This window comes from Rutilus rutilus (genome assembly GCF_951802725.1).
Source record: "Rutilus rutilus genome assembly, chromosome: 6".
Lineage (NCBI taxonomy): Eukaryota > Metazoa > Chordata > Actinopteri > Cypriniformes > Leuciscidae > Rutilus > Rutilus rutilus.
The window spans coordinates 2,253,342-2,276,998 of NC_140214.1; the positions used below are offsets into that span (position 1 = coordinate 2,253,342).

Here is a 23,657-nt window from a genome sequence, read left to right on the forward strand (position 1 = left end):
TCGAGTACTACATCACTAGAGCTGGGCTTGCTGGACGTCTGAAACTAAAGTCTGGATCACTCTCTTTGGCTCAGCTACACAAGTAAGTCAACTAATGATATAAGTGTGTTGCTTTACTGTTTATGGTTACCTAGATTGTTACACATAGAATGTGGCTGTAACATTAGCTATGCAGCTATGCAGTTTATGTGTGTGAATACACACACTGTAACGCGAGTGTTGTACATTTCTTTGTTATTTGGATAACCGTTTTCCTGTTGGTTATATGGCGCGCGCGATATCCGCATTTCAAGATCGCAGATCTTGATGTAATTGTAATAAGATAAATACAGACGTTACAGATCTCTCATGAAAAGGCAACAGTAAGTTAGGTTAGCTACATGATAATAACTGTAAACCATCTGAATAAAGTACCGTATCCAGACATAATATTTTAAACTAACCATTCGGAAACGTCCTGCTGGAGCCGCTGAGTTGCAACTTCTTCATCCGTTGCTTCTCCATCCGGATCAGATTCTGGGTCAAACTGAAATGCTTGAAAGACTGCGTGTCTTCGTGCCATTGCTATAACAGTTATCCAACGTAAACATGCATGGTACCGTTGCGCAAGATGGTCAAGGCCACACCCACCCTCCACCTTGAGCCGCCTTTCTCCTCCTCATTATCATTTAAAGCTACAGACACCGAAACGGCCTGTCTGAAGGAAGCTCATTCTGGGACTGGCTTGTAGTGGCTATAATTCTGCACAGAGGCTGAATTTTTGGAAAGAGATTTCAGATACAGTACTAGGGACCAGTAAGGCCTATATTAAAGCCTACAAAAAGTAGCATGTCATGGGACCTTTAACGAACAATAACCTATGGACTTATCAACACAAACTCTAATAAACCTCTTGTGGGTTGTCGCGTTGGTCTTGAAGAAACCAAACATCGCTGGGACAGTTTTTTTTCTTTTTGTTTATTGTGTGTGGCATTTGTTGTAATTTCTATTGTCATATCTTATTATGACCGCCGCTAGCGAAAGCGGTCATATAGGGATTGTCAAAGGTTTTTTTTTTTTTTTTTTTCGTCATCTACTGAATTTTTTCGTCAACGATACCAGGGACACCGAAACACCGGGGAACATGAAATTTGGTGGGCATGTAGCCCCACTAGACTTTTACGGAAAAATTTCGTTTGGTCCCCGGGGGCCCTTCCCCCCCTGCGCTGGGCCCCCCCCCAAACCCCAAAAATGCAGTTTTTCCTAAATAACTACCTGAATCGTGGCACCGAGGATGAAGAATTTTTTATGGTATGTTGGTCTACTAGACTTTTACGGAAAAATTTCGTTTGGTCCCCGGGGGCCACTTCCCCCCCCGCGCTGGGGCCCCCGTGAATTTTTCGTCAACGATACCAGGGACACCGAAACACCGGGGAACATGAAATTTGGTGGGCATGTAGCCCCACTAGTCTTTTACGGAAAAATTTTGTTTGGTCCCCGGGGGCCACTCCCCCCCCGCGCTGGGCCCCCCCAAACCCAAAAAATGCAGTTTTTCCTAAATAACTACCTGAACCGTGGCACCGAGGATGAAGAATTTTTTATGGTATGTTGGTCTACTAGACTTTTACGGAAAAATTTCGTTTGGTCCCCGGGGGCCACTTCCCCCCACGCGCTGGGGCCCCCGTGAATTTTTCGTCAACGATACCAGGGACACCGAAACACCGGGGAACATGAAATTTGGTGGGCATGTAGCCCCACTATAGATTTTACGGAAAAATTTCGTTTGGTCCCCGGGGGCCTCTCCCCCCCCCGCGCTGGGCCCCCCGTGAATTTTTCGTCAACGATACCAGGGACACCGAAACACCGGGGAACATGACATTTGGTGGGCATGTAGCCCCACTAGACTTTTACGGAAAAATTTCGTTTGGTCCCCGGGGGCCACTTCCCCCCCCCGCAAATTTTTCGTCAACGATACCAGGGACACCGAAACACCGGGGAACATGAAATTTGGTGGGCATGTAGCCCCACTAGACTTTTACGGAAAAATTTTGTTTGGTCCCCGGAGGCCACTCCCCCCCCCCGCGCTGGGCCCCCCCGCGAATTTTTCGTCAACGATACCAGGGACACCGAAACACCGGGGAACATGACATTTGGTGGGCATGTAGCCCCACTAGACTTTTACGGAAAAATTTCGTTTGGTCCCCGGGGGCCACTCCCCCCCCGCGCTGGGCCCCCCCAAACCCAAAAAATGCAGTTTTTCCTAAATAACTACCTGAACCGTGGCACCGAGGATGAAGAAATTTTTATGGTATGTTTCTCTTAAGGGCCCACATCAACCTAGCCCATAATCACTCATTTGTGATTTGCGCCCCTCCCATAAAAAATGAAAATGCAATATTATTCTGCTTTAATCGCCCCTATCTTCAGTTGAGATGTTCAGAACTGCACCATATTTCATGTGTATGATTAACTTGACATCCTCTGGGGGTATGCTAAGTTTCGTAGAATTTCATCCATGGGGGGGTATAAAATAAATTCATTTATGTGCACATTTAGTGACTGTACACTCATCGGCCTGTAGATGGTGGTGTTGAGCGAAGGGTTGCTGGTTTAGGATGATACTGTCACACACACACATGCAGGAATACAAACAAACGCAAGCATGCACACACACTGACATCCACACGCACAGACACACACTCATACACACACATACAAATCCACATGCACAGACACACACACACACGCGCACACACATGTACGCACGCATACATACACGCACAGCAGAGGTGGGAGACTCGAGTCATATGACTTGACTCGAGTCAGACTCAAGTCGCAATTTTCTGGACTTGAGACTTACTTGACTAGATCTCTGAAAAGACTCGACTTGACTTTAGACTTGCTCCTTGCTCCTTGTGACTTTAGACTTGACTCGGACTTGTGCCTATTTACTTGAAATGACTTGTGGAAAATAATTTATTTCAATTATTGTGAATTTTTTTTTTTTTTTTAACTCGTTTTCCCTCCTCTGTGGCTGTCAATCATTCTCCATTCAGTATTCAAACAGCGCGCGCGCCTCTTCCGGTTGGATGCACGGTAAAACTCTCTCCATTCTCCAATATGATATATTCACATTATAATGCATGATCTGTAGATAAAAGGCTGTGGATTTGCATAAAATGACTTTATTTTGTTGGAGTTTGTTGCTGTTTTTAAACGACTCACTACCGTGTGCTTGTTAGATCACGCACATCACAAGGACTATGAATCGGCATCAAACGCACAATAACTGGAATTTAAAACTGTGAAACAAATGATCAATAAACTGTTGGACAGATATACACTAGGATTTGTGCGCTCGACATTTCTTCGCTTTGTGCCGTGAACTTTTAAATGCGCACTTGTGCAGCGCAGCGCTGAACACTGTGACTCCATGTTGCTTTGAGCACATCATTCTGCATACGTGCTTTGTGCGTTCTGTTTTGAAGCGTTTCATTATCATAGTTTTGCGCACTGAAAGATTATTAAAAGCTTATATTTTTTTATACCTAGCCTGCTCAATACATTTAAAATAAGCATAATTTAATTGTATATTATTTCTGTGTAGTGTAGGCTATATAAATACACTTCTGAATTCTTGACATTAATATATAAATATAAAATTGTGAAATGTATGACTGCCTGATTGAATTTTATAAGAGTACTAATAGTAATTTGTTTTTATTAACATGTTTAGATTTTATAAAATTACTGTGCAGATTTTTTCAAGAATTACTTTTTGCTGCTGATTTATACACATTAAGTTTAATAAAAATGCATAATACATTTATGTAATATTTAAAGGTGTTAACTGGAATCTTACACTGCAAAATAATAACTTAAAAAGGATTAAATTCATCACAATTATGTAAGTATCTGGAAATTTGACATCACAGCAAAATAACTATATGTATGGCTAGCACAAGATGGGAAAAGTTTTATTAATTCTTGTTTACTTGTGTTCATTTAATTTATTTTTATTTTAGAGCATTTAAAGTGCTTCTTAATGATATTTTATTTATTACACACAAGTTAGTTTATTTATTTTTGTAACCCATCAGCCCTCTGTGTCTAAATAAGTAATAAAAGTCCCAGAGTTAAAAAAAAATGTGTAAAACGAGCCTGTGTGTGACTTGGTATGACTTGATGACTAAGTTGCGACTTGACTTGACTTGACTTGACTTGACAAAGAGTATGACTTGACTTGACTTGACTTGACCCTTACAACAGAATGACTTGACTTGACTTTGACTTGACCCTTACAACAGAATGACTTGACTTGACTTTGACTTGACCCTTACAACAGAATGACTTGACTTGACTTTGACTTGACCCTTACAACAGAATGACTTGACTTGACTTTGACTTGACCCTTACAACAGAATGACTTGACTTGACTTTGACTTGACCCTTACAACAGAATGACTTGACTTGACTTTGACTTGCAATGTTAAGACTTGGACTTGACTTGAGACTTGCATTTAGTGACTTACTCCCACCTCTGACGCACAGACACACACACACACACAGACACACACATACACAAACACACACACATACATACACACACACACACACACACACACACACAGACAGACATGCACATACTACTACTTTTTTTAGGTATATACATAAACACGCAATACAGCCAAATTGCTCCACGTCATTTATTTTTGTGGAAAGCCAGTGCAGGCCTGAGCGGCGGTCATATTTTGTACCGCCATGCGGTACATCTAGTTTGAACAATAACCACAAAGTGCACTTAACTATTACTGGTACAACTGTAGTCTGTAACTATTTTGGGTTCTTTTCCTATTTTCATTATTTTTGTTTGTAAATATTTTGTTTAATCACTTTTCAATACATGGTACCTGTACTAACTTTAAATTCATGTTCCTGTGTTATTACTGACTACCAGCTCCTGTAGCCGAATTTAGACTTTTGTGACCTAACTAGTCTAAACTGTTTATTTCAATAGTTATTTATTTAATTTAGTATAGCTAATATTAATGATATATTAATATTGGCTAGTGAGTCGAAGTACCCGTTACACATACTATGAGTGGTGATACCGCTGTAGAGTCATTTAAACTTAGATATAATTTAAGGTCTTTTGTGACAAAGGAAATAAATTCTTTATCATTAAGGAGCGAGGCATTTAATCTCCATTGTTTGGAAGTTTGTCTATGTCAGGGGTGCCCAATCCTGCTCCTGCCACTCGACTGTCCTGCACAGTTCATCTCCAACCCTAATCAAACACACCTGCCTTTAATTTTCAAGTGATCCTGAAGACCTTAATTGGTTGCTTCAGGTGTGTTTGATTAGGGTTGGAGATGAACTGTGCAGGACAGTCGAGCGGCAGGAGCAGGATTGGGCACCTCTGGTCTATGTCCTATGCTCCATATTAGTTTTATGGACGAATGGTCCGAAATTGTCATTGGTAATATCTTCATATCTACTATTCTATATAGCTCTTCTTTGGGGGTGAAAAATAATCTATCCTAGAATAAGATGCATGTCTATAAGAGTAAAATGTAAAATCTCTACAATTTGGAAATTTACTTCTCCACACATCTACAAGTCCAAATTCAGAAGACTGGTATTTTAAAATCTTACTCATTTGGGAGAATGAGGTAGTAGAGCTGGGTTGTCTATCCAAATGTTGTGACATAATACAATTGAAATCTCCTCCCATTAATAATATTCCAGTGCTATACTGTGTAATTACATTGAAAACTTTTTTTAATAAAAGCAGGCCTGTCCTCGTTTGGTGCATACACGTTCATAAGTGAAACATTAATGCCATCTATGGAGCCATTTACTAAAATGAATCTTCCCTCTGTGTCCTTATGAGTTTTTTCTAAGGTGAAATTTACCTGCCTATGTATTAAGATAGACACTCCTTTCTTTCTCCCTGATGGATAAGAGGAAAAGTACACTTTATCTGCCCATGATCTCTTTAATTTCTCATGTTCTGCATCAGAGAGATGAGTTTCTTGCAAGAAAGCTATTTGACAGTTAGTTTGTTTTAGCTGACGCATTTTTCTCTTCATAGGGCTATGAATGCCCCTAACATTATAGCTTGTAACCTTTATAGATACCGTTATTATAGATACCGTTATTAACCGTATACCGTATATATATATAAATAAAATAAGGGCAGAAAATAAAGGCAAACCTGTAGTGCGGTGTACCAACCATAGAAAAGAAAGGGGAAAAAAAAAACAGAAAAAAAAAAAGAACTGGGGCCATACAACACATAGGCGTTATTCCTTTTAAAAACAACATGTTGGATAATATATAAGTGGAGGCATTTTTCCATCACTTTTTTTAACAGTGGCAGATCTCAGGGAAACAATGAGATCTGCAAACATAGAACTATAGAAAGTGTTGTTAGAACTCAAAAACATAGATGAGTCTAGGTATTTTAGGGGCACGCCTTGTCGTCCCCAGAGAGCTCTCCTGACATCACCGAAGGCCGCTCTTGCCTAAGCAACGCTGGCTGTCAGGAAAGATAGTGATTTGATTCCCGTTGTGGTTGAGCGGAGCGCGTTCTCTGGCTTTTCATAAGCTCTCCATGCAATCTCCATCATAGTGTAAATTTGCAATGATGGTGCGTGGTTTGTCTCCCGGTTTCCTTGGGACGAGACTGTGATGCGAACGGTCAATCTTCACATCTCTGTCCATTTCCAGCATCTCTCCCAGAAGTTTGGATACCGCTGCAGGTGAACTCGAACCAGGTTGCTCGGGAACTTCCGTGATGCGAATGTTCCCTCTCCGCATTCGCCCTTCCATATCTTCACACTTTTCTTTCAAGTCGTCGACTTGGCTAGTAAGTTTGGTTACTGTGGCCTGAAGAGTAACCATCTCATCTGACCAGGTGGAGAGCCCTCCCTCGACTTTTTTAATGTTCTCTTTCATTTGCTCGATTTCAGAGCGCGTGGTGGCAGCACTGCTCGCGATTTCGGACCTCATTGCCTGTAGTTTTTATTGTGTCGAAATCTTCAGCCAGTGCGTTCTTGAACTCTTGCTTTAGATGATATATCTGACTACAGAGAGGAGAGAATGTCTGCTTTTATTACCTCAAAGCCCATAATCAAGTCTATAGCAGATCGACTGGAGGCACTTTGTCCCGAGGCTTCAGGCCTTGTGCTAGAAGAGCCAGAGTATTTATTTGCGGAGATTCGCTGCCATCCGTAACTATAATATGAGACTGATGTTGTTTAATATTTTTGCAGCGACTTTCGGCAGTAAAATGCTGTTGTAGGATTAAATCTTTACAGATTCTGCAGGAGCTCTGAAAAACACGTCTTACTCCATGTTTCGCTCAACAGCGCCCCCACAGTCATGTATTTTAAAGTGCATGGCTGTGCAATTATGCTTGTGCCAGGAGTGTCCGCCCGCAAGAGAGATTTATTCATCAATTTAGTTTGCCTTTTTACATGTTGCATATATTTAAAGGATATAGAATTACTGAAAACGTTATTTTTGCAACAAATGGCAATTTAGCCCTGAGTTTGATGTAATTTCTGTGTTTTTGTTTTCTCCTGATTGAGAAAATTAAAAAATTCTCATTTCTTCATAATTTAGTTAACCATGGTCCATGGATGATTATTAATGTTACTCCATTCATGAGGCATTTGTATTATTATGAATAGCATATTCTTAGTGCAGCTTTCTTGTTAACTGTTCAGAAAGCACACAAAACATGATACCCTGAGTGTGTTTGTTCTGTATTTGTTGCAGGTGACGCCCAGCATCTGTCAGAGCTCAGGATTGTGTTGATGGGATATAGAGGAGCTGGTAAGAGTTCAGCTGGAAACACCATCCTGGGCAGAGAGGAGTTTGACTTGAAGAAATCTGCTCTGTGTGTGAAGAGACATGGAGAAGTAGCAGACAGACACATCACTGTCATTGAAGCTCCAGGATGGTGGAGGAATCACTTTGTAGAGGAGAGTCCTGAGTTACTGAAACAGGAGATTTTGCTCAGTGTGTCTCTGTGTCCTCCAGGACCACACGCTGTACTACTGATCATACACGTGGACGACACATTTAAAGAGACTGAGAGAGAAGCATTGCAGGAGCATCTGGATCTTCTCAGTGAGAGAGTCTGGAGTCACACTATAGTGCTGTTCACTCATGAAGACTCTCTGTTAGACACATCTATAGAGCGGCACATCGAGAGTGAAGGGCCGGATCTCCAGTGGCTGCTGGACAAATGTGGGAACAGGTTTCATGTTCTCAACAATCACAACAGGAGTGACGACACTCAGATCAAGGAGCTGCTGGAGAAGATTGAGGAGACAGTGGCACAAAACAACGGCTGCCATTTTGAAATAGACAGGAAGATTTTACAGGAGATGAAAGAGAGAAGAAGAGCAGAGGAAGAGAGAGCAGAAGAACGAATGAAGAGGATGCAAAAAAGGAGAGAAAACATCAGATCACAGATGAGTGAGTCCATATACTTTATAGTGCAGATACACACTGAGTATATTACGTAAATCATGAAAATGTAACACTCACAGCAATAATAGCAAGAAACTTCTTGTCATTAACCGCTATTTGTAGAGGCATTCCCAATAGATGGGTTCAAAGCAGCTCACAGTGACGGCCCCTAAAATCTGTTACTGAAGGAAATAAGCACTTTCATTTCTTAAACAATCCTGTTCTTCATAGGGTGTGCTTTTGATAACGGAAATCCCTTTACCTAATCCATAGAAAACAATACAAAAGAAAAAGAAAAGAAAACAGCAAACATCTCGTCTTGAATATAATCTTAAATATCAGCTTTACACCTATAGACACGCCTCATGTTTGTCGCTGTTCTGAAGCACCAGGAAGTGAGTCCCGTCAAACACACTTTGAAAGTACATTACAAGTAAAAACTACTAGACTGCTGGTGGATCTATATTTTATTTGGAGCTCCAACTAAGGCAAAAATATGTCATGTAAAATGGACATTTGTAAGATTAGAAGCTATTTTTATGAGTGAAAAAATGTCGACATGTTCAGTTTTTGCGAAACACTTTTACTGCTTTCATATTGGTCAATACAGATTACATTTTCGATCTGTTTCTTGTTTTGTTTTTTCATAAATTCTTTTATAAATATAAGCAGTCACAAATGGTCTTTTTTGGCTTTTTTTCCATTTAGTAAATGAATGTAAATGTAATACAGTCATGTACTTGCTGGTGCTAATAGCCACCAGTGTATTGATAATGCTTTCCCCGGTGAGAACACACACAAGAGAGAGATTTATTCAGTGGTTTAAAAGAGACAATTCACCCTAATTTTAAAGAATATACTTTCTGAAAACATTATTCTGAAGCTATTTGGAATTTAGTTTCGCTTAATCAGTGTGTTCTGTGATCTGTTGTTCCCTTTCGTGGTCACTCCGAGTTACGTCGGATGACAACGAATGGGGTTTCGCTTAGAAAGCCTCTCACCTTCGAGTATACAAAATGAGCCAATGGCAATGAAATGCCATGGGTCTGCGGAATTTGCATAGCGTAAGTCTGCCCCACGTCGTGGGTATATAAGGAAGTACGCTGGCAACATGCAGATATGTTTTCGCTTCGGAGCCAAGAGTTCTCTTCACTCCTGTAAGCCATTCTGTATCATCTTCACTCTACGAGACAAGCGGCTCTTCAGTGTGTTGGAGTGATGGCGCGTTCCAGCGAGATCGCATTGCCTGCTGCTGATCTGTGCAGTGATCTGCCGACAGTGTGTGTGTTTCTCCCTGGGCGCTTCAGCACTCTGCTGAGCTTTTTCCTCTCTCTAAAAGAGCTGCACACGGCACGTCTTTTTCAAGACGGTTCGCCCGTGTATTTACTGCCACACCCCAATCTATCTCTTCCTACGGGATACTTTGGCTGGTGGCCAGGGTGATCTGAGGGTTACAGTGTGGTACAATAAAAAAAGAATAAAAAAACCACGCCCCCCTCCACATCGCAAACCGTGGGGCTTCCGTGTGTGCCTGGTTCCTCTCGGGGACCCAGTGTTTCATTCGGGGCTCCAGCAGATGGTGTCATGTCACTCACAGCATCACAAGGCGGGCTTGATTCTCTGGAAATGAGGATTCGACTACGTTGCCTCTCTCAGGAGTGTCAGCGTTAGTCGAGTCAGATCCAGAGCTGATGGCCATGCTTTCCCGGGCAGCTGAAAGCATCGGTTGGAGTGGCGGCGCCCTCCCCCCGAGCGCTGTAGGCTTTCCCGGATGTGCATCAGGACGCTTCCGGCCCGCGGGAGTCCACGTGACTTTTCGCGGCCTGCGGGCGTCCTCCGCCTTCGCTGCCCTTGATCGTGAGGCGATCTTGGTCTGTATGTTCTCTGTCACTATTGTGACACAGGCATTCAGTCCTGTGTGTCGCCTTCACCTTCGAGGCAGTGCTGACTCGGGAGTTCTGTCGTAACCGGCCGCAGTGGAACGCTAGTCCTTCCCTGGCCAGGCGTTCACTGAGAGAACGCGGAAACTCGACCACGCCCCCTTGCTGGGACGCTATGCCTCCCATGCCCGGCCTGGTCGTTCCGCCGTGCACACTACTGACCTCGCTCTCGGGCGACATCGGTACCTGCGTGATCCTGGGTCAGGTGGTGTTCACTAGAGTGGTCCAGACATGGGCTTTGCCAGGTTGATGTGAGGGGGTCTGAGAATTCATTTTCTCAGCTCCCCCATGTCCCAGGCTGGGCTCTGACTTCGGCGGGGTGACTTCGGCTACCAGAAGCAGACTCAGGTCCGTCTGCACTGATGGTCATCCATCCGTGTGGTCTCCTTAGTCTACTTCCCTCCAAGGCCACCTCCATGCGGCTCCTCCCCTCGGGCCTTCACCGGCCCTGAGCAGGAGTAGGTCGCAGGAGGGCAGCGCTGCCCGTCTCCGCCCCTTAGACTGCCACGCCAGCCTAAGCAGCACCCTTGAGACGGGCAGTTTGGTCGGCGGTGTGGTTGAGGACTGCGCCCAACAGTCTTCGATCACTCCAGAAGCGGACTGAGGCTTCTGCACTGACGGTCATCCGTCCGTGTGGTCTCCTTAGTCTGCTTCCCGCCGACGCCGCCTCCATGCGGCTCCTCCCTCGAGCCTTCACCGGCCCGAGCATGAGGAGGTCGCTGGAGGCTGGCACCGCCTGTCTCTGCCCCTTAGCCGGCTAACACCTGGCTAAGCAGCACTCCTGAGATGGGCAGCTTGGAGTTAGGGCTCAGTTCTTTCAGGAGCTGGTAGCAGGACCACTCCTTCCCCCGGTGGAGGGCTGGGGGAGGATCTCGTTCAAAAAGAACTGATGCTCTTTCTCTGAGCCCCAAGAGGCTGTGGATGACAGCACGCGCCGCCCACGGGCCACGCTCCTCTCATCCCCCTCTGTCGCCAGACCCCTGCCAGAGCACGCCCCCTTGGGACGCTGGTCCTCCCCTGGCCTCCTCTGGCAGGATGCGGTTAATGACCGTGCCCCCGCACAGGGCCGCTATGCCACCCTCGCCTGGGCCGGTCATTCCGCCTCGCTGCACCACCGACGGTACGTCTGTGGTTCGAATGACCCTGCTGGCGCAGTTTCTGGAGGTCTGGCTAGAGCTTTCCAGACTGTCCCGCTGGGTCGCGAGAACCATCAGGCTCGGCTATGCGATTCAGTTCGCGCGGTCTCCTCCCCGCTTCAGGGGAGTCCGCTTCACTATGGTCAGTGGCAATGCCCCTGTCATGAGAGCGGAGGTCGCCACCCTACTGGCGAAGGGTGCGATCGAGACTGTCCCTCCAGCCGAAATGAAGTCCGGCTTCTACAGCCCCTACTTCATTGTACCGAAGAAATCCGGTGGGTTACGGCCAATCCTCGACCTGTGCGTCTTGAACCGCTCCCTTCACAGGCTGCCGTTCAAGATGCTCACGGCCAAACGCATCCTCCAGTGCGTGCGGCCCCAGGATTGGTTTGCAGCGAAGGTCGATCGCTACGTCCATGTCTCCATTTTTCCTCGGCACAGACCATTCCTACGGTTTGCTTTTGAGGGGTGGGCATACCAGTATGCAGTTCTCCCATTCGGGCTAGCCCTGTCTCCTCGCGTCTTCACGAAAGTCGTCGAGGCAGCCCTTGTTCCCCTCCAGGTGTTGGGGTTCGCATCCTGAATTATCTCAACGACTGGCTAATCCTAGCTCACTCTCGAAACCAGGTTTGCAAACACAGGGACCTAGTGCTCCGGCAACTAGCTCGTCTGGACCTTCGGGTTAACTGGGAGAAGAGCAAACTCTGCCCCGTGCAGAGGATCTCTTTTCTCGGTATGGAGATCGACTCAGTCGCCATTTGCGCGCAGCTTACGAGCGAGCGCGCGCAGTCACTGCTGACTTGTCTTCGCCAATTCGAGGACAAGAGTGCGGTTCCACTGAAACTATTTCAGAGGCTCCTGGGGCATATGGCATCCGCAGCCGCTGTAACGCCGCTCGGATTGCTTCATATGAGACCACTTCAGCTTTGGCTTCGCGATCGAGTCCTGAGGTGAGCATGGCAACACGGCACGCTCCAAGTCCCAGTGACTCCAGCCTGCCGTCAGACCTTCACCCCGTGGTCGAACCTCAGTTTTCTACGGGCCGGAGTGCCCTTACAACGAGTTTCTCGGCATGTTGTTGTATCAACAGATGCCTCCACAACGGGCTGGGGCCCCATGTGCAATGGACATGCTGCCGCGGGCTCCTGGACAGGACCCCAGCGCCTTTGGCATGTCAATTGCCTCGAGTTGCTGGCTGTACGTCTCGCCCTGCACCGCTTCCGTTCGTTGCTCAAGGGTCAGCACGTACTAGTCCGATCAGACAATACCGCCACAGTAGCGTACATCAACCATCAAGGTGGTCTGCGCTCCCGCTGTATGTCGCAACTCGCTCGCCACCTCCTCATAGGGAGTCAGAAGCATCTGAGGTCGCTTCGAGCCATTTATATCCCGGGAGACCTGAACCAGGCGGCCGACGAGCTGTCTTGGCTTCGGCCTCTCGCTGGAGAATGGAGACTCCATCCCCAGTCGGTCCAGCTGATTTGGGATCAGTTCGGGGACGCACAGGTAGACCTGTTTGCCTCCCACGACTCGTCCCACTGCGACCTGTATTATTCCCTGACCGAGGGCACGCTCGGCACGGATGCACTGGCGCACAGCTGGCCGCGGGGCCTACGCAAGTATGCGTTTCCCCCAGTGAGCCTCCTTGCGCAGACTTTGCGCAAGATCAGGGAGGACGAGGAGCAGGTCATTTTGGTTGCCCCGTATTGGCACAACCGGACCTGGTTCTCAGAACTAGTACTCCTCGCGACAGCACCTCCCTGGCCGATTCCCCTGAGGAAGGACCTGCTTTCTCAGGGACGGGGCACCCTTTGGCACCCTCGTCCCGATCTTTGGAACCTTGGCTACCATCACTTTCGCTAGAGTATCGTCCACGAGACATGCCTACGCGTTGAAGTGGAACCTCTTCGTCAACTGGTGTTCTTCTAAACATCAAGAACCTACGAAATGCCCGATCAGTGTCGTGCTTTCCTTCCTGCAAGAAGGGTCGGAGCGAAGGCTGTCTCCTTCCACCCTGAAAGTGTATGTTGCTGCCATTGCCGTACATCACGACGCAGTTGATGGTAGGTCTCTGGGATAGCACGACCTGATCATCAGGTTTCTGAGGGGAGCAAGGAGACTGAATCCTCCTCGTCCTCCCCTCGTACCCTCTTGGGACCTCTCAGTGGTTTTAACTGCCCTGCAGAGTGCTCCCTTTGAGCCTCTGCAATCAGTGGAGCTTAAGTTCCTGTCAATGAAGACAGCGCTCCTGGTTGCATTGGCCTCCATCAAGAGGGTAGGGGACCTGCAGGGATTTTCGGTTGACGAAGCGTGCCTGGAATTCGGGCCGGCTAACTCTCACGTGATCCTGAGACTCCGGCCTGGATATGTGCCCAAGGTTCCTACCACACCCTTTCGAGACCAGGTAGTGAACCTGCAAGCGCTGCCCTTGGAGGAGGCAGACCCAGCCTTGGCACTGCTCTGTCCAGTACGCGCCCTCCGTGCTTACGTAGACAGAACGCGGTGTTTCAGGACCTCAGACCAGCTCTTTGTCTGTTATGGTGGGAAGCTGAAGGGAAAGGCTCTCTCCAAGCAAAGGTTGTCCCACTGAATAGTGGACGCCATTGCTTTGGCATACCAGCAGCAAGGTCGACCATGCCCCCTTGGTGTGATGGCCCACTCCACTCGGAGTGTGGCATCCTCTTGGGCTCTAGCGCATGGCGCCTCGCTAACAGACATCTGTAGAGCTGCAGGCTGGGCGACACCTAACACATTCGCGAGATTCTATAATCTCCGAGTGGAGCCAGTTTCTTCTCATGTACTCGCTTCAACTAGCCGGTACTAGATTCTGCTCAGGTGTCTTCGCTTGCTCGCCATTCTTCTCCACGGACGGGATACGTGCGATATTTCCTCAGGTGAGCCTCCCCGCAGGCCCTGAGTTCCTCCAGCACTGTTGACGTCAACGCCAGAGTTATGCCACCGGCAGCTTTCGCGCTTGGCTAGGTGCCTCCATGTGCATGGTTCCCCTTCTGGGCGACCCCCACATGTGTATTTCCACTGTAAGCCTCTCTGAGCATGTGTCTTTCCTTTGGCAAGCCACCTTGCCACCCCTGGGGTTGAAACATTCCACCTGCGGCTGGACACCCCAGTGATACTCCATATGCAGCCCCTCCGGGTCATATGTGTGTTCTAAGTCCCCCCCTTCGGGTTGGGCATAATTGCATATTTCCGCTGAAATATGCTTCCCAGTGTACCTTGGTATTCCTGTGCTAAGTAGCACTCCTTCGTCCGTGCTAGTCTCACGACAGGGGGCTCAGACTTACGCAGGGCACTGGAAGACAGCCGAGGTGGCGTGATTAGACTGGGGACCCCATTCGACCCCATTCGACCCCATTCATAACTCGGAGTGACCACGAAAGGGAACGTCTCGGTTACGTATGTAACCCTCGTTCCCTGAGTAGGGAACGGAGACGTTACGTCTCCCTGCCACTTCCGCTGTACCGCTGGAACGCCGGAGTTCAGTCTCGGCTCCTCAGCGAAGAAACATATCTGCATGTTGCCAGCGTACTTCCTTATATACCCACAACGTGGGGCGGACTTACGCTATGCAAATTCCGCAGACCCATGGCATTTCATTGCCATTGGCTCGTTTTGTATACTCGAAGGTGAGAGGCTTTCTAAGCGAAACCCCATTCGTCGTCATCCGACGTAACGTTTCCGTTCCCTACTCAGGGAACGAGGGTTACATACGTAACCGAGACGTTTTGTCTGCAGATCATTGAAATGAAGACATTTTCTTTTCTTCGTAATTATTCTCCATCCATAACCTTTGTTCAACTCTGATTTAAAAGTTTAATTAATGTGAGATACACTTATGTCATTTTTAATCAATAATGTGTAGTTTGACACCCACACAGATAAGGTGAACCTTATTTCAGGAGCCCCTTTTTAACAAAGAGAGATTATTTAAGAAGATTTAAGATGTCACCCACCTTAAGAAGTGTGTTTGTTCTGTATTTGTTGCAGGTGACGCCCAACATCTCTCAGAGCTCAGGATTGTGTTGATGGGATATAGAAGAGCTGGTAAGAGTTCAGCTGGAAACACCATCCTGGGCAGAGAGGAGTTTGACTTGAAGAGATCTGCTCAGTGTGTGAAGAGACATGGAGAAGTAGCAGACAGACACATCACTGTCATTGAAGCTCCAGGATGGTGGAGTAATTACTCTGTAGAGTTCAGTCCTGAGTTACTGAAACAGGAGATTTTGCTCAGTGTGTCTCTGTGTCCTCCAGGACCACACGCTGTACTACTGATCATACGTGTGGACGACACATTTAAAGAGACTGAGAGAGAAGCATTGCAGGAGCATCTGGATCTTCTCAGTGAGAGAGTCTGGAGTCACACTATAGTGCTGTTCACTGGTGGAGACTCTCTGTTACACACATCTATAGAGCAGCACATTGAGAGTGAAGGGCCGGATCTCCAGAAGCTTTTGGACAAATGTGGGAACAGGTTTCATGTTCTCAACAATCACAACAGGAGTGACGACACTCAGATCAAGGAGCTGCTGGAGAAGATTGAGGAGACAGTGGCACAAAACAACGGCTGCCATTTTGAAATAGATAGAAAGATTTTACAGGAGATGAAAGAGGGAAGAAGAGCAGAGGAAGAGAGAGCAGAAGAACGAATGAAGAGGATGCAAAAAAGGAGAGAAAACATCAGATCACAGATGAGTGAGTCCTTGTACTTTATAGTGCAGATACACACTGAGTATATTACGTAAATCATGAAAATGTAACAGTCACAGCAATAATAGCAAGAAACGTCTTGTCATTATTAGTAGAGGCATTCCCAATAGATGGGTTCAAAGCAGCTCACAGTGACGGCCCCACGTATCCATCCTTCCTCCTCAAAGGAAGTTCCTGAGGTTCGCTTTTGGGGGCGAAGCTTTCCAATATCAGGTTTACTAAATGCATGGTTGCAGCTCTGGCCCTGCTGAGGCTCCAGGGCATCCATGTATTGAACTATATCAACGACTGTCTGATTCTGGCCCAGTCTCAGGAGATGCCGGTTCGGTTATTGGCCATATAAAGTACTTGGGGTTGAGACTCATCACAAAATAAGAGCATGTTAACACCTGCCCAGAGAACCACCTTCCTTTCAGGGTATGATCTGTACGATCAGATGCCTTCGTTCCCTGACGATATTGAAGAAGCCTTGGTTTCTGACCCAGGGTCTGGTGTTGTGAGCGTCTTGTTGCCGGAAAACGTATACATCCCTCAGAGGATGGGGCGTGGTCATGGAGGGCCGCTTCTCGAGAGGTCTATGAAGGGACCATCATCTCTCTTGGCACATAAATTGCCTGGAGATGATTCAGGGCTCTGAGGAGCTTTCTCCCGGACCTCAGTGGCCACCACGTCCTGATTCAGTCTGACAACATTTCAGTGGTCTCCTATATAAATCATCAGGGGGGTCTGAGGTTGCTCCCGCTTTGCAGACTGGCCAGATCCTCCTGTGGTCCCAGGGGAAACTGTTGTCCGTCCGTGCAAAATATGTCCCTGGGGACAAGAATTTTGGAGCAGACGTCCGGTTGAGGCAGGAGCTGAGGCCCGGGGAATGGAGACTCCACTCCGATGGTGTAGTCGATATTGGTGAGATTTGGCCCAGCGGAAGTGGATCTATTCGCATCTCATCAGACGACCCACTGTCCGCTGTGGTTCTGCCCATGCCCCAGACGAGCCTATATGCATTTCTCCTGATCGATCTGCTCCCGGGAGTTCAAGAGAGGGTCCACCAGGACAGGGTCAGTCTACTCTTGGTAGCCCCGTTCTGGCCGGCCCCAGTATGGTTCTCGGACATCATATAACTCCTGGCAGGTCCTCCGTTGGAAATTCCCTTTGGGAAGGACCTGCTTTCCCAGAGCTGTGGAAACTGTGGGTCTGGCCCCTGAGGGGGCTTAGTATCTAGAGGCTGGCGTGTCAGCCCGAGTGATCAAGACCATACTCAACTCTAGAGCTCCATCCACAAGGAGACTGTACGGCCTAAAGTGGAATGTTTTCACCGTTTGGTGTAGAGAGCGTGGTTAGGACCCAGTGCCTGGTGGCTTCAGTGCTGGAGTTCCTCCATGATCGCTTCTCTGCTGGTCTTACCTCGTCCACTATAGTGTCGTCAAAAATATAGATATTTCGATAAATATCGATACTGAAATATCTAAACGGTACCAATACTAATTTCCTGAAGTATCGATACACAGATACTAGCCGAGCTGTCACTTTCACTTCTCTCCAAAGGCGCGTTGACAAACACCACACGCGCACTCGTCTTATTCGCTCTGGTTAAATAGCAAAAGTGAAGTGAATGGGGCTGATCACACCTGACGTGTTTTTTGCAGTGAGAGGCGCCTATTTTCAATTTGTTTCCTATGACAGCAAGCGTTCTGCGCGCAGTTTACGCACTTGCAGTGCCTTGCGGGCCTTCCGTTTAAGTGATTAGTGCGATGATGGAGGATAAACTTGTGGTGCTCTCGCGGGTTACCAGGAGCGTAACGACTTCACGAACCGTAACTACCACAATGTTAACAGAAAGTAAATAAAGTTAATAAAAGCCTGATTTGACGTTTACTTGACTGACAGGACAGCTGTTTCAGTGGTTGCCTAGCAACATAAAAAACGCAGCGCACTGCCTCGTTCTGTGTGATGATAAGTGCTGTGTGCCTCGTGTTTTCGAACCTGAAAAACGCGTTAGGTTTGATCGGGGCCTAATATAGCAAAGCACCTGAAAGACTGACACCCGGATCTATATAAATAATTTTGAGAGGTTGGTAACTCTTCTCATTTTAACATTTCTGAAACATTAACCAAGATGGCCTAGTATTGTTGTTGATATGAGTGTGTGTTGTCGTTTTTTCACCGTAAGTTAATATAATCTGACTGAGGAATCTTAGACAAGTAAATATTTTAACTGTGGTCAAATGTAAATTAACTTGTGCTTATTTAACTTTATTAAAAAAAAATTATTTAATTCTGCAATTTGCCTTCATTAGCGATTATCATCAATTTGATTACACAGATACTAATTAAACTAAACTGAGCTAGACAATGTCAATTCAATAATGAAATGCCTTTAACTGAAAATTGAATGTTTAATCTTATTATTATACATTACTGACACTCTATCCTCCAATTTGATACTGTTAAAGCTATAGTAGGTAATCCTGTTTAGAAACACTTTTTTTTATACTGGGTGAAATGGTCCTTCCATCCTGAGAGTAGTCAATACATTATGTGTTCAGAAAAGGAATGAAAACAATCAGACCTCTGTAGCAGCTGCAGGACAGTAAAAACTCTGACCAATCACTGCCATTCGGTGCGAATGTAAAGAACCAATCAGATGCCTTCAGAGCCAGGAGGAGTGTCTTAGCAGTGTCAATCAAGTTCGCGTACGCGCTGATCGCCCCTCTCTTGCACAGCGCATACCGTCATTCAAAATCAAGATTGCCGGTGTGCCGAGCAGCTGTGCTAATGGCGGACAAACAACCAAAACTGCCAATTTCTCGAGTGGAACCTGCTCATACAACAAAGACAGGTAAACGGAAAAAGACCGATGACGATAAACAAGCCCGTCGGAGCCCATTGACTCAGTGTTAAAACTCTAGCCGCATAACATACAGATAAAATGTCACGCACTGTGCAAAGCAACAATTGAAACCTGCTAACCTTATATCTAGCGACCTTATCCGTCGTCATCGGTGACCCTGCATGTTTACTAGCCTGCGCGTTCACGGCAGGCTCCGCTGTGGGGGGAACTTTACATAACAAAATACATGTTTAACAGCTAGTAGGCCTAACGTTATATGTTATGAATCTTACACGAAATTCATCTTCATCACAGTGCAACTAATGGAAATGGAAAAACGTGTATCAATGCAACCTGTTTTTAGCTTTGCCTTATAGTTATAACTAGCTCGTTAGCGAATCAAAAAATATATATTTTAAACTTTACCAATATCGATATGATAGCTTGATAGTGAGTAGGCTACTAAAATACATCTTATTTGTTTATATTCATAATGATAAAGTTAGATTTTTTTTTATTACATGTGATCAGTGTTGGGAGTAACGCGTTACAAAAGTAATTAATTACTGTAATGCATTGCTTTTTGCTGTAACGCGGTAATGTAAGGCATTACAGGGGGGGGAAATGTAATATTTTACTCGGTACAAATGTCAGTAACGCGCGTTACAAGCAGTTAACCTGGAATAAAGTGGTAGTTTTTCCTTCATGCAAATTCGCCAAAATCACCGCGAGATCAGCAGAGGAGAAACGTCCGCGCAAAATGTTTCACTCCGTTTCCATGGCAACTCTGCGCCGCGGCCGCTCCAGTGTTTGAAAAATAGACAGTATGGGTTTGAAAGCGACATGAATGTTCAAAGTTCACGCGCACGGCCATTGATTAAACCACGTCAAAATCATGCAGCATTTACAAACATCTAGAATTAGAACATTACTTAAATAAAAATCTCATTAATATTACATTATACATTTAAAACTGATTTTGGAGATCTATGACTCGTTCATAGACCAAATGGCCTATGCCCACACTACTGCAGTCACTCACAATAATAATTAAAATAAATAAAAAATATTTGGCTTAGTTATTATTCATTAGTTATTTTTATTTTTGCTAAAGTTTAACCCTAAAGTTTACCCCGGGCTTAAAGTAAAAAGATTTCTGTACCATGCGTCCATGCAAAGTACCATGGTAATATTTGAGGTACCAAGGTTATATGAGGAAGTATGTACCATGGTAATATGTACGGCAGAATGTACCATGGTTATATCTGAGGTACTAGGGCATGTACCATGGTAAATCTGAGGTACCATACTATGTACCATAGTAACATACTGTACAGTATAGTACTTCAGATATTATCATGGTACCATGATAATATCTGAAGTACTATAAAGTATGTACCATAGTTATATCTGAGGTACTATGGTATGTACCATGGTAGGTACCACGGTAAATCTGAGGTACCATACTATGTACCATAGTAACATCTACAGTACCATGCAATGTACCATGGTACCATGATAATATCTGAAGTACTATATAGTACCATGGTTATATGTAAGGTACCATGGTACTACCATAGTACTACTATGGAATACCGTGGTACTACTATGGTATACCATGGTATGTACTATACTACATCATAGTAAAATTTCTTATGGGTCCAAGCTCAGTCGGATACCACATCACCTTCTACTGGATGTGTAATGAGCTAATTGAGCATCATAAGCTACATTTAGATTGCCAAATCCATATTTGCAGTTATTTGGGTGAGAGTAACTTAAAAGTAATGCAATAGTAGTGTAATGCCTTACATTTTAAATACAGTAATATTGTAATGTAACGAATTACTTTGAAATGACAGTAATAAGTAATAAATAACGCATTACAGTTTCGAAGTAACTTGCCCAACACTGCATGTGATTCTGACATGATGCTACATGCACTGCGCTCCTTCCTCTCCGCTCGTCTCAGGTAAATAATGCGTCTTCCAGCTCAGCTGTCGGAGAGGGTGGACTGAATGGAAATAATGAGCTGTCTGTAAAACAGTCGTTAGAGGTCTACATACACTCGATTTTTATACTTTCTTTTTCAGAATACTTACATTTTAATTATGTATTGATATATACATAAAGTTTAAACAAATTTGAAAAATAAGTTTTTTAGACCATTCTTACCTACCCCAGCTTTAAGTGCTTTGACACAATCTGTATTGTTAAAAGCACTATATAAATAAAGGTGACTTGACTTGACTTCATGTCGATCCGTGTTTTCGCGTGTGATGCATGCATGTTTGCTTTAAATCTGTTCATCAAATAACGTTAATGTATTAACCAGCATTTAGGCTTTTGAACAAGTGCACTACCTCAGGACATATTCGTTCATGTAAAATATACCTCATTGTCATGTTCTAGACTTGTTATATTTAGCTTTAAATAAATAAATAAATAAACGTTAATATTGTGGCAGTTTTTTTCTCTGTGGTATCGAAAATGGTATTGAATATCGATATTTTTCAAGGTAACGTATCGAAGTTAGAAATTCTAGTATCGTAACAACACTAGTCCACTATTAAGGTGTATGTGACAGCAATAGCAGCTTTCCATGCCCATTAGGTGAAGTTTAAAATAAAATAAAAAACATGAAATTGTATCATTTGTGTCCTAAAAAGATTATATTCCTAGAATAATTATGATTTCTCTTTATGGTCTTGCCTTTTTTGGGTTTAAAAAGTCTGAACTGAATTTATCTATTGGTGGGGCTACATTAATTCCATCTCATACTGTTAAAAATATGGGTGTAACATTTGATTCGTCACTTACATTTCAATCTCATAAGAATTCAGTCTCATTTCAATAACAACCTTCCAGATACTGACCAGGTATTGAAACAACATTGAACATTGTAATCATATACCTAATGTTCTGTTTCTGTGTGAACCAAATTTCTGCAATGAAGTGAATCCTCCTTCCCTGACCCATTTAGAGTTGACCATCTAAATTAATTACAATCACATGAACTAATGAATATATTCCTTCATTGTTCCCTCAGTTGCTTTGGATAAAAGTGTCTGTCAAATGCATGTTGTAAATGTTCTACTGATCTGCTCTCTGCTTTCATTATTATAGTGAGTGGAGATGATGGATCTGATTCATGGTCTGTGGGAAGTTCTGCTTATGGTTCATTCAGATCACGATCAGCAGACCCAATTTTGGGTTCATCACATTCCAGAGATTCATCTCACACAAGTTACGAGTCAGGGGCCATAAAACGATATAACAGCATGGAATTGCCACGACCAAGCAGTGAGTGTCTTGTTTTATTTGGCACTTTCAGTACATTTTGGTCTCCCTGTGACCTTCTTTACAGCATTAGAGCTCATGGTTTCCATGAATAGCATCTGTTTTGTTGTTAAAATATAATATTTAGTCTACATTGTCGTAAATTTGTCACCACATATTTTCCCCCATAATAAAATTTGGACCCTTTCTAACCTACATCTCCTTCCATTTTCTCAATTTTTGATAATTGAATTTATGACAATAAATGCAAACCTGATATGAAATAAAATAAAAAAGCACATATAATATTTAGTTTGATCTTATGTTGATGATCAACATTTTCTGGAGTTTAAGCACCTGTTTATACTGAACATTTCTTCTTCTCTATACATCTATATGGTCAACTTGATTGCTAAATGATTGCATTAAAGCAATCAGGCTTGTAATAAAGATATTTCATGGATAAAACAGGGACAAAACATGTTAAATACAGTCTGATTAATAAAGTATTTGTATAATGTTGTAATGATTACCAATAGGCTGCATTCTTTTTAGGAACATTTTGAAAGTTTTAAATCTCAGAATTTTGTTCTATAAGAGTTTCAAACCTTTTACTGATTTAAATATTTGTTTTTTCCCCAGTGAGTGGAGATGAGCGGTCGGACACATTGTCTGTGGGAAGTTCTGCTTATGGTTCATTAAGTTCACTATCAGGAACAGACAGCGATTCAGTGTTTAGCGCATCACGCTCAAAAGTCTCATATCACAGAACAGGATTCGGGTCTTTGTGGTCCATCCCGGAGTCTGTGGAACATTCAGGAACCAGAGGAGCACTTGGTGTGACCATGATCTCAAACATTTTCCCAAGAAGATCAAAGAAGCATGATAAGCATGGAGACACTAAGAAAACTTGAAGTATATCAAATTAATTAATAATTAATCATTTTTATTTGCTGTCGCAAAATATGTACGTTCGTGTGATAAACACGCGGAACCAGTTTGGTGATTGCCTCCGGCCGAAGCAAAATTGCGGAGGTGACGCCAGTCATTGAGTCATTTTGAAAAGCAGGGACAACAGGAATAAGACTAGACCAGAAAACTGGGAAAGTGCAAGGAAGACAAACAATTTAGAACATGGTTGCAGCCCGTCGGTGGTCAAAATTAAAAAGGATTTTGCAGCATTTGTAAAAAGGTATTTAAGTTGGGTAGCTGTTGAAGCTCACTTTGCGTTATTTTAACCCGTCAATGCATGAGATTATTTTTTGTCCAGTTTAACGCGTTAAAATA

The 23,657-nt window shown here is 44.5% G+C and overlaps 1 protein-coding gene across 1 annotated transcript in view; it reads left to right on the forward strand.

Annotated features, from left to right (window-relative positions):
- Positions 1-23,657, forward strand: part of LOC311291445 (uncharacterized protein) — a gene marked incomplete at its 3' end in the record, with an annotated part of 217,044 nt that overhangs the window by 147,143 nt on the left and 46,244 nt on the right. The window contains exons 13-14 of the mRNA XM_084410480.1: positions 7,765-8,469; positions 15,545-16,249. Of these exons, the coding sequence (XP_084266606.1) occupies positions 7,765-8,469; positions 15,545-16,249 (1,410 nt within the window). The remainder of the gene's footprint in view (positions 1-7,764; positions 8,470-15,544; positions 16,250-23,657) is intronic.